The sequence below is a fragment of the Sander vitreus genome, chromosome 3, assembly GCF_031162955.1.
Source record: "Sander vitreus isolate 19-12246 chromosome 3, sanVit1, whole genome shotgun sequence".
Classification (NCBI taxonomy): domain Eukaryota; kingdom Metazoa; phylum Chordata; class Actinopteri; order Perciformes; family Percidae; genus Sander; species Sander vitreus.
Genome location: NC_135857.1, coordinates 23,633,782 through 23,649,243, shown reverse-complemented (window position 1 = coordinate 23,649,243; position 15,462 = coordinate 23,633,782). Strand labels below are relative to the sequence as shown.

The following is a 15,462-nucleotide window of genomic DNA, read 5'->3' as shown; positions in this document are numbered from 1 at the left end:
CATAAGACCGGGTGCACATCACCACAGGCGGTGACTTCAACAGCTCCGCTAAACTTAAACATAGACGGTTATTGGATCAGCCGGGAAGTAGGGAAAATTGAGAGCATATTGGTTTATAACGGGGGAGATTACCTGATATAATTTTAGTTAAAGAGATTGTTTAACCACGGATATATGCTGCTTGGATTACTCTATCATCAGAATGACAAGTAAACAGACACAGTTTCGGGCTCTTGACAAACCTCGGAGATAGCTAACTTAGCGTAAAGCAAAAAACAAACTAGCGTTAAGATAACGTTAGTTGAGTTTTCTTTGTTCGTTATTCTTTGGTGGTTTACGGTCCCGCTGACGTTAAATTATCATCAGGTTTCATTAACACCATCAAAAGCTAAAAGGTCTGAACTCAACTCGATGCCCATATGCACTTTAACGTCATGATTCAACGTGGCTCAAGTTAATATAGAATTGGCTTTCGCTGACTTCGAATCAAAAGGATTTCTACTTGAACAAAAATAAACACTGGACATAATCTTAACGTTACCTATATCAAGGTAAGTCATGGCAACGTTTGTTAACGTTACCTTGTCCTTTTTCGTGACCGTTAGCTTTAACGTACAGTAATCTATTGTCTCTTTAGAAATAAATGTTAGTAAAACATGGACTGTGTTAACGTTAGCTAGCTAACTCCCCGCGCATGCGTGCTGTAGGACCAGTGGGGCATTGACTTAACGTTAAAGTTAAGAATACAATATTAGGGAATCACCAGCTATTTAATACAACGTGCTAACGTCACCTTGTCTGTCACAGTTTCCAGGAAGAATAACATCACTGCAAGTTGTATTTTTACAATGGCAAACAGCATGTGTCATCAGAAAAGGTGTGTTGCCAGGAGGAAATTTATATTTTATTTTATATATATTTCCTGTTAAATGAGGACGGTGTTAAAGGTGCCATATTATGCTCATTTTCAGCTCATGTTTGAGTCTCCACTAGAACATGTTTACATGTTTCATTGTTAAAAAACACATTATTTCCAGATACTGTCTATCTGAATATACATGTCTGAAAGGCTTTGTTTTAGATCCTGTCTCTTTATGCCACCTCCAGAAAAAGACTAGTCTGCTCTGATTGGTCAGCATTTCCGGGTCTTTTGCATCAGCACTCTGCACCGTCATTGCAGCCGGGGAATGATTAAAACAGCATTGTAGTAGAGGATGGATAGAGGGTGGTTCGGACAGATATATTGAAATGATGTTCGGGTTCGGTGTGAGCGATAAGGCATTGCACATTTTAAATTTAAAACGGATTATTATGTAGGTAGCCAATGGACTTGTTTCACTTGATGCAAAGGTTCGTTTTTGTGATTAAAATACATTTAAAATATTACCCTAACATCCGTCTTCCTGTGTGCGGAAATTTGTTTACGTAGGCCTAGCTGTGACGTACGCTTGTTTCCCCGTGTGCGCTGATGTGCTCATCTGTTGACATTTCTGAATGCCTTCCTACAGTTTCTCACTAAAAGCGGGCTTTCCACAAAAACAAACGTACATGTGTCATTAGTATGAGGAAATAAAATGAGATTTTAACTGTGTCGGGCTCGGCATAAATATCTTAATGGTTGTCGGGCTCGGGTCGGGTTCGGTTACTGCTCTGTCGGACACGGGCCGGGCTCAGACAGAAAAATGCGGCCCGATCCGCACTCTACACTGTAGAGGCACTTTCTACCAATATAATATAGTTGTGACATCACAGTCGTACAGAAGTCCTGAGGGACCATTTAAAGGCACCGTTTTTGGATACTGGCTGCCTGCTCTTCTCTGTGGATTAAGCGTTTTGATACTTTCACAGTATTTATATAGCACCTAGACCTGCTTTATAATAAAAAAAGAGACAGACAAATCACACGTTTTACAATATGGGAGTAGGACAGGTGGAAGCACTGTTTCCATTTGCCATGATGCTTTGACCTGGCAGGGCTATTTCAAATATGATTTCCTATATGACATGATTCCAATTAGGGCTGTCAATTAAATGAAATGTTTAATCGCTAATAATCACATGATTGTCCATATTTAACTTACGGTTAATCACAATTTTTTTTTATCTGTTCTAAATGTTTTAAAGGGACATTTTTCAATTGGGAGTGGAGAAATAAGCTTGGTTTATGCAAATGTTTAATATTATTGCAACAATCGAAAACAATGACAAATACTTACTAGAATATTTTCCAGAGTAACCTCAAAGGTACTGTATGCTCAAAAAATATGCTAAAAGCATAACATGGCAAACTTAAGCCCATCAAGCAAGAACAGATGGGCATATTGGTCTGCCTTTGGCAAGGGGGGAGGGTTCTCAGCATTAGCCGTATGCTATGTCAAAAAAAATTGTGCCGTTAAAAGGAATTTGCGCTAACTCATTATTATGGCGTTCATTTTAACAGCCCTAATTCCAATATGATAAGGTTGTTTCAGTCAAGCAACATATGCATGTGGCACTTAGTTTGCAGAATTGCTGTGTGTAGTCATCAGACTTAGCATGTGGCTGATTCTGTTCTTGTTACAGGACCTGAATGGCCTCCGTTGTTGCAGTGAAAACTGAGAAGCGACCTGCAGCTGATTCTCAGGATGCAGACTCAAATGCAAAAAAGCCCAGGTAAGCTAAGCTCAGGCGCTGCTTTGGAGCCAGCGGCACAGTCTGCCCATGACTCATGCATCAGTTTTGTCTACAGGGCTGATTCAAATCTTGTTTTCTTGAGTTCCTCTTTTTTTTCCGGTCCTAACTAAAGCTAGGTTTTAGTTTCACACTGCATGTTAATCTGCTTGAAAATGGTTTGTTTAATGCTGTGTGGAAGGATTTGGGAAGCACCATCTTTTGAACCATCATCACTCAATCTCTGCCTGCCTCAAAGGAAACTTCTGCCCAGCCTGAAGACCAAGCAAGCCCCCGAGCTAGTCTTGGTGATTGGCACGGGGGTAAGCTCTGCAGTGGCCCCTCAAGTCCCTGCACTCCGCTCCTGGAAAGGCCTCATCCAGGCCTTGCTTGATGCAGCCAATGACTTTGACCTACTAGAGGAAGAGGAGAGTCGGCGTTTCCAGAAGCACATGCAGGAAGATAAGAATTTGGTTCATGTGGCCCATGACCTCATTCAGAAACTTTCCCCGGTAAGACTGCCTGAGCCTTTTTCCTTGCCTTTCCTCTATACACTACCCTGTCAAGCATGTACAAACACATTGCAGACAGACTGTCAGCACACTGTCCTTTTTCTCAGCCAGGGACATTCTGTTCAACTTCCATCAAATTGAGATAAGACATCTTAGTCGTATCTCATTAAAATACCTATATGTAGCTAATGACACAAGGCTTGTTTGTGACTTTTTGTTACAAATGAATTTTGGTCAATGCAAACTCTGTTTTTAATCAGTTCATGTAGAATCAATCACACATGCAAGGATCAGGCTTGTTTTCTGTTTCTCATCATTGATGTTGGGGGAAAAAAAACACCCGGATGAAGACACATGAGCTGAACCACATTAGTGTTTTAATCAAGGTTTACAGCAGATATACAGCGTACAGACCTGCAGTGAACAGATTTTCTGTGCACCAAAATGTCTTGGTCCCTTTTAATGAAAATACTTAACTAAATGTCGCTGCTGAGTACTCGCACAAAGGCCACAAATGCTTCGGTCTGGTCTTCACTTTGTTCCTGTTCTTGGTTTTAGTAATAATTTGTTCATCCAAATTCAGATGATATTTTTTCCAAAGAGAAATGAAAATACAACAAGCTGGACATCATATATGAGACTTTTGGTTCATTACAAAAAACTGAACCACTCGCCTTTTAAGTGTGGACAAGGTCCCGATTCGATTTGTATTTTCATTTATTGTGATTCTATAAGTATTGCGATTCGATAGTACCAAGTATTGCAATTTTCTTTTCCTTCTTTAACCAAAACAAAAGTTGAATAATACACTGCTAGAGACAATATATCATGAGACATTTCTAAAAAAACAAATTGTTTTCAGTCTGACATTTATTTAAATTGTAAAGAAGTACATAACATGGATTTTCTGCATTTTCTGCTTTCGCTCTGTTTTGCTGGAAATGGATATGATGTAGTCGCCGTCAGCAGTACTGTATAAACAGGTAAAAAAAATAAAAATAAACCAAACATCACATGAAATTGCTATTGCGAATAAGGCTGCATAATTGATATTAGATAGCAATTTCAATTCATACCTCTGCGCAATCTCATTTTCATATCTCACTCCAAAGTCGCATCACCGACAGCAAAAAGACCAATGTTTTGTCGTAGTAACATCACATCTTATTGTCGCCTAAAATTAATGAACCAATCAAGCCCACCAAAACCAAGCAACCATACAAACACAACAAGATCCTTACACGGGGCATCACCATCCCTGACAGAGGCAACCAATTTCTTTTTTATTGTTCCCTAATAAGTCAGAGAAAGTCATACATTTAAAAACAGGGTTTCTGCAGGTTTCACCAAGTCAAACTTAAGACTTTTCAAGTCCTTTTTTTAAGACCGTTATGAATGAAATTTAAGACCTATATCGTGACGTAAAAAAAATGTCAGTGTGTGTGGAAACAATGTCTGAAAAAATTCCCAGATTTCCTCATTGGCATTATAGGACTGGTGTCTAGATTGGCTGCAATATAAGTTGCATATTGGTCTAATTTGTAGTCGTAATACAGCAAATTATAATTGGACTAACGACAGAAAGAACTACAACACCACAGAATTAAAGAAGAACATTGTAAAGCGCTGCAGGAACATTTCAATGAGCATAAGAGGTAGGGGTGTGCAAAAAAATCGATTCACATTCGAATCGCGATTCAAGCTCGTCAAAATCGATTCATAGAATTCCAAAAAAATCGATTTCATATTTTATTTTTTTAATTGTATGTCTACTGCAATCACATGGGAAAAGTAACTACATTTACATACTGTGAATTGTTTTTTTTAATCGGGAATCGACATTTTCTGAATCGTGCGCCCCTGATAAGAGGTAGGGAAATTAAGACTTGTTAAAAATGATGTAAGACCTAGAACACAACGCTTCAGCAAATTTAAGACTTTTTAAGGCCTAACATTTTGATTTTGAAATTTTAGACTTTAAGACCTCGTGGAAACCCTGAAAAAAAAAAAAGGATTCTCCTTTTTACAGAACCTTGCAGCTCTAAACGAATTGGATTATTACAAATCATTTTCAAAAGGAAATGGATAAAAAACATTTTGGGATTTCCATATTACTCAGTTCTCTTCCTATATTGGACTGGTCTAGTCTGGTGCAGGGCTGGCAGATGGGAGCCTTAATACAGTTTGCCTCCTGTGTTAGTCATGTCTCATCGCACCTTTGACATTGATAAAGAGCTTTGTTTCCGCCCTCAGCCGGCCTGTTGTCACAAAGCGAACAAGCAACGCTTTTATGGCTCTATCCAGCGTGTTTATTTCAATCCACAGTCGTGCAGACACCAGCCCACTGCTGTTGGCTATAGACACAGCAGGCTCTAGCATGCTGAGAGAAAAAAAACAAGCATAGAATAATGTGAACCAGCTGCCCCCCACCCCTCCTAGCCCAGATTTTCCATTCAGACAGAGTTAAAGCACCACTCAAACAGCAAGCATACTGTAAATGACAGGCGAGGACATGAGTTTGTAGTGATTCCATTCACAAAACCCTTCTGCAATTCCCTCCCCCCCCCCCTTTGATGCAGTTAAGAACACATGTTCGCACTAGACATTAATTGATGTCCTCTGACCCAAGAAAATGAATTTCTTTAAGTATGTGAGTTATAGCGTTTCCCCAAGGCATATGGAATTGGACAATATGTCCTAATATCAAAATACCCTAAGAAAACTGAAGCATATGAGGGTGTGAGAGACTTGCCTCCAGTCTAGTTAACAGCTGTGAGAGTTTAACCCACTTTTCGTGGAATTGTGTTTGAAATGGATTATTGTGGTTTGCAGGCACACAGTGCCAGGTAATGAGGGTAATCTGAAGTTAAAACTGAACGAGAACGTTTTTTTTTTTGTAAATCCTCTCACACATTTGACCTTGGCAAATAACAACTTGTTTATTTGCACAATTCAGGCAAGAAATATTAACAATGTTTTGGGTGAATGGAGGAACCATTTGATCATGTGTTAGTACTGGCTTTGATAATAATCTGAGATTTGTAAATGATAAAGCTCTCTACGTCCCTTGCTGCTAAAGGAAACGGTCGTGGTTTATTTTACCCAAGTCAACTGTCATTGTGAAATTAACCATAACTGTCAAGATCAAGCTACAGTATGTGGTCTTTAAGTCACTGTGTTATAGGAATTTTCTAGTAGCAACAGCACTGTTTTGTGCTAACGGTATGCATGTCCACAGTAGCGCAGTCCAGAGCTAGCATAAAACTAATAAAATATATTAAGAGAATATTTAGAAACCAGAGTTGTTTACTTGCACTTCATTTGGTCATTACATAAGTCCTGAGACAGTCCAATGACACCCAGTGATCAGGATGGGTGCTGTAGACACTAGATGTGGATAATGAGCTTCTTCCTGTGGAAAGGACTCCCGCTGTTTAGCCCATTTGAGCTGTAATCTCTGGAAGCCAGCGGAGCATTTCCCTGTGCTAGGATCACCTTGGTCACTGCATCTCTGCACTGCACTTTGCTATTCTTAGCTGCCAGACTTTCTTTTTACAACAGGCTCGGCCAGGTAAGGGTGAGATTCCGACTGTGTAGTCACAACCCATAATCTCTTAGCAAACTACGGTGGTATGCGAGTTGCTACTTGACGAGCTGTGGTCAGAATCAGAGAGGGGGATGGAGTGTTTGATACAGAACAAAGTTGCCCATGAGTAGATACTTTTAAAAAACTGGCACACACTTGACACACCCCTGAAGTCTCTACTTGAGAGTAAATTGGGATTGCCAGTTGGAATTCCTGTGGAGGGTGATGCCAAGGAGAAGTCTTGGTGAAAGCATGTTCAAACAAAAAAAAAATAGGGCCTGGAGTACATGACTATATGAGTCTCAATATAACTACAACTATATATTACTCAAGTTTGGGCTTAAACTCCTGATAAAGGATAGTAACTAGGCTGACATCTTTACACCTAATGTGTCTACAAATAGGAGTGCTGATTGGGCTGTATAACTATACATACTCTACTATATTAACAACATCAAAAACAAAACAAAATTGACCTACTTTTTGATTAGTTGATTAGACTACTATTTTAATAGTTTTTTATGGGGAAATTGCACTACACTCATTTTCTCCAGTGTTTGTGGTAGCAATTATTCTGCAGTTGCAATCTGTAGTAATCCAAAGCATATCATATCATGTAACTGTTGCTCAACCTGGGCTCAAACACACATTTATTTAAAGACACACATGGTCAGGTCACATGGCATGATAAGTAAAGCGGTGTACTCAAGAGTTCAATCCCATTAAAAGGCTGCTTGTTGTGGGTATGTGAAAGTGTACTTGATATCACAGTTGTGGTAAATTTGACAATATCCTATTGGTACTTAAATATTTTAACAGGATATACTTACCCTTAAACTAATACAGTAATTCTGCTCATGTTCAAACAAGTTAAACATGACATTTCCAGTGAATATGGTAATGTGTGGTAACTGACAGAGTCTGGGTTTAACTTCCCAGGGGGGCCACACACACTAAAAATATACTCAGAGTACAGTAAATATTTGATAAAATAAGTAACAAACGTAGCTCACAATGACACGGTATGGTTATCTCTTAATTGTTTCTGCCAGAGGTTATTTTATGAATCAGTTTTCAGTCAGTACACACAGCATTTTAGGGCGGAAAATCCTATCCACTTTTAAAACTTGGGAAAGTGCAGATTATTTACTACAATTTGGCCATTCTTGTGTTAAGACTTAACAAATCATTGCATATTTTGGGGTACAGTTTTCTTCTATTGTGAGAAGGCAGTAGGACAGCTGTCTTACATTGCAGCAACAGTGAAATACTTCACAACCATGTGTACTTCAGAACCTAGATATGATAGCCTCAGGATCTGTGCTCCAATGATCTTTATTTATTTTATTTTCATAGCAATTTTTACTTCCTCCTGGCGCACTAGATCACAGTGTTGCTTATTGTTTGCTGCATTTTTTTGTTGTTGCGGTTATCATACTGCATTCAGTGCTGTTTAAAGGTGCTTAGCTGGCGATTGATCTAGTATAAGTAGGATTGTGCGTTGCGCTTTGCCACTTTTTGCAGTAACATCACCAAACAATCTAATACAGTATTCATGATGTTTGAACTTAAAAACCTACAAAACAGCTGTGTGAAAAGCATGCCAATTGAACAATTTGTCACATCTACTCATATAGTAAGTAATGTGTTCTTTATTATTCCTATCATTTTCTCTCTTTTATTTTACAGAGAACAGGCAACGTGCGATCAACATTCTTCAAGGACTGTCTATACGAGGTGTTTGACAATTTGGAGTGTAAGATGGAGCATGCAGGGAAACATCTTCTGCGCTCAGTGCTGCAGTTAATGGAGAGTGGTGCGCTGGTCCTCACTACTAACTTTGACAACCTGTTGGAGATCTATGCAGCTCACCAGGGCACCAAGCTGGAGTCTTTGGACCTAACTGATGAGAAGAAGGTAAACAGGGCTTGGATTCTGTTATGGCATTGATTGGTCTTTTCTGCCACAATACACTCAGCTTTTTTTCAGATGAGTGCAAAGGTCACTTAAGCAAATACTTTGTTAGTTCAGACCTGGATTGTATTGTTTTTTAATAGTCTGACACATTTCAAAGTTCAAGTTATATTTCACAGATGATTTTAATCTCAAATCACAAACGCACTAGTCTGGAGGGGGCCTGAAGAGTATGTTGTCCTCTGATCACATGGGTGAACTCACTCACTGCAGAGTCAGTTACATTCATGACGTAACCTTGCAGTGAAGTTCCTCGCTGGCCGAGACAAACTGATAATGCTTTGTCCTGAAAGAGACTTTTGTCTCTGACAGGTGGAGGTTAAAGTTCTAACCAGCTGTTGTCAAATTTTATAGATTGAACAATATTTGCTTTGGGTTTAAGAATGGGATGAAGGAGAAGCCAGTGTTTGCCTAGGAAACGGGTTTTCGCTTCCGACCCGTTTCTCTGCAAAATGAAAAATGTTCAATCATGTAATTTATGTCCCAGTGCATTTCAAGTTGGGTTGATTATTTGTTAAATAGAACACACATTTGCAAAAACTGGTCCGAGTTTTCTGAGAGACCTGTTGCCTCTCAGTCCTGGTATTTATGCCTTGTCTCCATCAGGGCTAATATCCTCTAACTGCTGTTCAGTGATTTTACTCCCAGCCCAGCCAGAACAGGATTGAGTGCAGTGGACTGTTAAGTAAGTGTGTGTGTGTGTGTGTGTGTGTGTGTGTGTGTGTGTGTGTGTGTGTGTGTGTGTGTGTGTGTGTCTAGGTGTTGGAGTGGGCTCAGGAGAAACGGATGTTAAGTGTTCTGCATATCCATGGTGTTTACACCAACCCCAGTGGTATTGTACTGCACCCTGCAGGCTACCAGAATGTACTGAGGAACACTGAAGTTATGGTGAGCCCTGAAATTGTACACTATTGGTTATGTTTCTGATAAAAGGACTTTTATTCTGCAAGATTCTGTACTAAACGCTGTGTCGATGAAAGTGTCAATGACCAAATTGCCGTCTCCGCACTTTGATGTATTTGAAATGGTAGCTTTTGTATAAGTGTATAAGTAATAAATAAATATATATATATATATATATATATATATATATATCTATCTCCTCTGGTTTCAACAGCGGGAGATCCAGAAGCTGTACGAGACCAAATCTTTTGTGTTTCTCGGCTGCGGGCGCACAGTAGACGACACGACTTTCCAGGCTCTGTTCTTGGAGGCAGTCAAACACAAATCGGACCTTGAACACTTCATGCTGGTACGGCGAGAGGACGTGGGTGAGTTCAAGAAGCTGCGTGACAACATGCTGGACAAGGGCATCAAGGTCATCTCCTATGGAGACGAGTATGCCGACCTACCCGAGTACTTTGAGAGGCTGGCCAATGAGATCTGCAACCGTGACGTGTCAACCAATGGCTGGGGTAAGGAGGATTAAAGTCGATCACAGTTCATTTGCGTGCCTGTTTGTACTGTAGGAGAGGGTGTGTTCTGCAGGGTTGTCTCAGTTTGGGCCTGGGAGTCAAACTAGAGGTGTGGGGTTTCAAAGAAGTGGGCATTTAGGAGGCAGGCGGGGGCTAATGAAAGACAGTGGCCCAATCCCAAAGTCCGGACTCACGGACTTTGGTGTGCGTCCTCGTGAAATTCGTTAAGGGCTTAGGGCTGTCCCAATGTCGAATTTCAAAGGGCGTGAGGGTTTGAGTACACACTTACCGAGCCCTTTCCGTGAGTCTGCATCGATGCAGACTTTACCAAAGGGAATTACCCACAGTTCAAAGCGTTGTGACGTTTACCGCGGAGACCATAGGGAAATCCAGAAATTATAAAGGTAAACAACAGCACGACACACGACCACGGAACACAGACAAACCTGTTGTCCAGCTTGTAAAACAAGAGTTTGAAAAAAATTTGGAATCAGGCAGCCGTCTCCTGTGCCTTGGCCGTGTGGAAAGCAACAAACTTAAAATGAAAATTTCCAAACCGGCAAGTGTCAGCAACATCTTTGTTATTAAACGTCCCCGAGGTAACATGTGAGCTCGTGAAGTGCTGTCCCAATCCCATTAATACCTATCTGAGCCCATGTGGCCTCACACACTCACTCACTTAGCACCTGAGATCAATTAAGTCTGTGAGTTTTTAGTCCTTAGTCCTCAGGGCTCACTTTGGGATTGGGCTGATGTTTAGTTGCATTATGGATAATGTAGGATCCACTGTTGTTGGAGCTTGACCTATACTACTTTTAGAACTAAAATTCAAAATAGGGGGCCTCTGCTGCTTCGATTTTGACCATTCTTTTTTTAATCTTTAATCTTGGGGGACTCCTGCGAGTCCCCCAACTTAATGGGAGTGCAATACTAAATCGCTGGATCGCTCTATGAGTAACGATGATTAGGCTAACATTACAATATGAGCTATTTGGTCCCTGCAGATTAAAAAGGATGATATGATGTGCTGTCCTGTGTGATTAAAGAAAACATATCTACAGGTGTTGATATTGTCCTTCAGGTTATTATAGTGATGAAAAGCAGGTGCATATCTGTCTGTGGCGTGAAGTTATGGAATGCATTACCAGAGGATTTAAAACCTATTAGGAATGTCTTCAAATGTAAAAAAGGGTTCAAAGACATGACACTAGATAAGTATAGACATTGAGTAGTATTATTCTGTGAGACTGTTGATAATGGTGATGATGATGAACATCATTATTATCATTATGGTTATCATTATTTAGGATATACCTTATGGTAGCAATATACTGTATGTACTGACCCATATGGGTGTGTGTGTGTGTGTGTGTGTGTGTGTGTGTGTGTATATGTAGGTAAGTGTATGCATGCATATGCAAACACACTATATGTATGCATGTATGTAGAAAGTTATCTGGGTAAGTGTGTTCTTTAGTTTTTTTTTGTATAATTTATTTAATTTTTCTTGTCTTATCAATTTTTTCCTTGACAATTTGTTTGTTACTCTTAAAAATGTGAGAAGGGGGGGCCTGATATAAGCTGAAGCTTCTGACCTTACCCTTTTGTTAGGACCAATACATTAATTCATTCATTCATAAGCTGTAGTCTGTCTTTGTAAATCATGTATGATGGAAGCTATCTACTAGGGATGAATGATTTGGAAAAATATCTAATTGCGATTATTTTGACTGATATTGCAGTTGGGATATGTTTCACGATATTGGAGAGAATAATAATTCTTGCATCATTATTGTCATTTTCATTGAAAAATATATTACAATGATCGTGGTGTGATTTTTTTTTTTTTTTTTTTTTCCGCGAGGATCTGTAGCAAACAGACTTTTCCTTGAGTCTGTAGACTACGATTTGTAGGCCGGGACATCTGTGCAGCACCACAATACTTAATTCAGAATGGTGCTTTAACACATAATAGTCCTCCTGCGATTTGGATTCAGAACAATTGTTCAACCCTAATATCTACAGGTGTTGCTATTGTCCTCCAGGTTGTGATCATAGGCTATAGCATGTCAGTGTAAATCCTGTACAAAGTATAGGTGTTACGGCAAATTTATGCTCCTGTGTTAAATTGACGCCGTTAAACCTACATATAAAGAGTATAAACCTCAGGCCACTTACGTAGGCTACGGAGAAAGCTCTGCGTGTAGCTCTGTGGATTAAAAAAAAACAAAAAAAAACAGTAGTGCTGTCAGTTAAACACGTTAAATGCGAACCCATTTTAACGGTGTAAATTTTTTTATCGCGAGATTAACGTTCTTTTTGGCATTGCAAACTTTGTAGTTTCTTTCACATGCTGTTGCAACAACTAGTAACGTTAGAAAAACTACAACACCACACCGGATCTAGGTAGACACACTTGTTTGGGCTTGCGAGCCGGCCAAAGAGTAGTATGCTAACATTACGTTTTGAGTGGATGGCGAGCGTGAGACGCCGAAATGGATGCCAGTAAGATTCTGAATGGAAAGTTTACTTTTAAAAAGTTGCCAAATGGTTCCATTGACAAGACCAAAGTGATCTGTGTGTTTTGTCGTTGTGAACTGAGCTATCATCGCAGCACGTCCAGTCTGAAATACCACTTGATGGCCAAGCACACAGCTGATGCCAATTCTCCGCCCCCTCATCAATGCCAGGCAACAAAAGCACAAAAGTAATCTAGGGACATTTAGAATAGATAAAAATGTGCGATTAATTGCAAGTTAACTATAAAATGAATGCGATTAATCGCGATTTAAATATTTTAATCGTTTGACAGCACTAATATAAAGACATACCTGTTCAGAGGCATTTGGTTAACCTGTCTGCACCTGGTCTGCTCTTTATGTATTATTGTGTAATATTAATTGTGTATCACATTCTTATTATGTATTGTGGTCTTTTTAAACATGTGCTCACATGGTAATTTTATCTTTTTTTAAATGATTTTTTTTCTTGTATTTTGTGTTATGCCGTGTGAAGCACTTTGTGGCTTATTCCTGTAAAGAGCACTTTAGAAATAAATGTTACTGACCTACTCAATGCTTGGTTGCTTTTGCTGTCAAAATGGGTTCTGCATTTTCCAGTCAAGAGATATCCATCCATCCGTCCATCTTCGTCCACTTATCCGGGGTCGGGTCGCTGGGGCAGCAGCTCCAGCAGGGGACCCCAAACTTCCCTTTCCCAAGCAGTCAAGAGATAGTTTGGTCTTATTTAACAATACTACTACTACTGGTACTATGGTACCAGGTTAATTAGTGCACAGTAAATGCATTTGTTTGTTTGACAACTTAAACTAAATAATCAAAAATTTTCGTGTGGAATTTACTGTGTTCATTGGGTACTCTAGTTAAATAGAAAATTACTCGTAAATAGTATCCGACTGTTTAATGTATTCCAGAAAGGGAACAAAAAAAGCAGGACATCTTTTCAGTCTGGTGGATATGTTATAACATGGGTTAAACCAGAGTCGAAGCATTAAAACTAGACTGGAAGCAGATTTTATTTATGGCATAAATTGTAGTCGGTAGTCCCGGTTTCATAACATACGTTTTCTGTCAGCCTCTCTCTTGGAAAATAAATTGTGGGATTCATTATATTTCAGTTTAGTAGATCGGCTTAACTTGCTAGTTCTTCTCTCTGAAAGGAATGAGAATGATAATTGCCTGCATTTTATAATTGTCTTTATCTTTATCTGCAGGGTCTCCTTCACGAAATGGGGAAGAACAGCAGAACGGCTTTAACACACAGAAAAGCCTCCTTCAAGGTTAGGACTGAATGCTTCTCTTTGACTTGAGGCAGTGGCCACTTGCAAGAGACATTTCCAGAATAATACAGTAAAGTACTGTCCAAGGCTCTTGTTGTCTTACTGCATGCTGGTAGATAGAAAAGTCAGGTCTGTTCTTGATTTTTAGTATCAAAAGAACTGCTGGCATTCCTTTACACAAAGATACAACTGACTTGGCAGTATTGCATGCATGGCAGTCAGTGGCAACATTTCAGTTGATGCTCTTTGTTTTTCAACTGCTCACTTAAGTCCCTTCCTTCTCTTTTTGCCCCAGCCCATCATTCTTGACAGGCACACAGTCGGGATCATTATCAGTCCTTTTCCTCCACAGCTCCGTCGTGAGATCAGTGTACTTTGAGTAGTACTAGAGTCTGATTTCAATCAAGGGATTTAAGAATGCGGGTAAACTTTGGGCCATGGCAGACCTAAAAGCTGTTGACAGGGTTTCACAGGTGTCTGTGATTTTCCTTTTTATTAGTTCTGCTTTAAAAGGGAAAGGAGAAGCAAGTAATAGCCAATAGCCAAACTCACTGTCCCACTGCACTGTATTTAAATGTTGCTCAACATTTGCGAATCTACAGTAAATGAAAGTTTTAAATATGCAGATGATGGAATGGTATGTTCTCACTTCAATTTGACAACAAATTATAGATCTGAGTCCACTGACAGTTGACTTTTCTCCATTGATTGGCTTTGGATTACAATGATGAAATCAAACTGCATCACCTTGACCTACCTGCCCGGGAAGAGAAGTTGTAGGTGATCTTAACTGAAAGCAATCTCAAACTGATCTCATGAAGTGGCGTATGTATGACACGCCAATTTGTATGAAATTGCCGTGTTATCAAGACGCATACTCGCTTTTTATCGTGTTTATCAATGCCGTTTGGCCGCCGTTGACTTACATTACCTTGCGATTGCGTGTGAATTGACGCCGTAGTGAGTTGTATGAAAGGGAGGTTGGTCGGGGTGGCGGATGGGTCAAACGGGACTTTCACCCAGGAGACCGGGGATCGTGTCCCACGTGTCACGTTTACCTCGTGTCACGTTTCCTAAAGTCAACCGTCGCTTTCTTTTACTAAACCCAACCCCGTTCTTCTTTTCCTAAACCCATCTGGTTGTTCTTTTTCTAAAGAAAGTGGGCGAGTATGTTTACGCGAAGTCATGATATCACGTTGGATTATCACAAGGATTATCTGTCATGCTCTACCCTAAAACCAGTCAAACTTGCACACTACTGGATGGGGAATTGGGATGGGCACACTTATCTTAGTGATGGATGGTTACTTGGTTTGCAAATACATTGTTATGATTCTATCCTCAGATGTTCAGAAGACAGCAGAGAGGCTCCCAGCCAGTAGCAATCACTTTGCCACTCCTGTGCTAAAAATGTTCTTTGTAAGCCTTTTTTGTATTTTTAATACTTGCATGTGTTTTCTGACATAGTATTTATAAGTACTATTTTCAAAATAAATGGTTTGGTATCTCATTTGTCCTGTCTTGTTT

The 15,462-nt window shown here is 39.7% G+C and overlaps 1 protein-coding gene across 2 annotated transcripts; it reads left to right on the top strand.

Annotated features, from left to right (window-relative positions):
* On the top strand, window positions 1-15,445 carry fam118b (family with sequence similarity 118 member B). 2 transcript variants are annotated; one of them, XM_078246586.1, is made up of 8 exons: window positions 1-551; window positions 2,563-2,652; window positions 2,909-3,161; window positions 8,437-8,664; window positions 9,481-9,609; window positions 9,839-10,136; window positions 13,870-13,935; window positions 14,231-15,445. In XM_078246586.1, the coding sequence occupies exons 2-8, from the start codon at window positions 2,570-2,572 to the stop codon at window positions 14,242-14,244; spliced, it is 1,071 nt and encodes a 356-aa protein (XP_078102712.1). In that variant the 5' UTR covers window positions 1-551; window positions 2,563-2,569; the 3' UTR covers window positions 14,245-15,445. The 2 variants fall into 2 exon arrangements, with proteins under 2 accessions (XP_078102712.1, XP_078102711.1); XM_078246585.1 differs by having other exon boundaries at window positions 2,852-3,161.
* The last annotated feature ends 17 nt before the right edge of the window (window positions 15,446-15,462 follow it).

Excerpts from the sequence above, each read along its gene's own strand:
- fam118b (XM_078246585.1), top strand. The coding sequence starts at position 2,570 with ATGGCCTCCGTTGTTGCAGTGAAAACTGAGAAGCGACCTGCAGCTGAT. Across the intron at positions 3,162-8,436 it reads TCATTCAGAAACTTTCCCCG|AGAACAGGCAACGTGCGATC; the intron begins GTAAGACTGCCT and ends TTTATTTTACAG. Across the intron at positions 8,665-9,480 it reads ACCTAACTGATGAGAAGAAG|GTGTTGGAGTGGGCTCAGGA; the intron begins GTAAACAGGGCT and ends GTGTGTGTCTAG.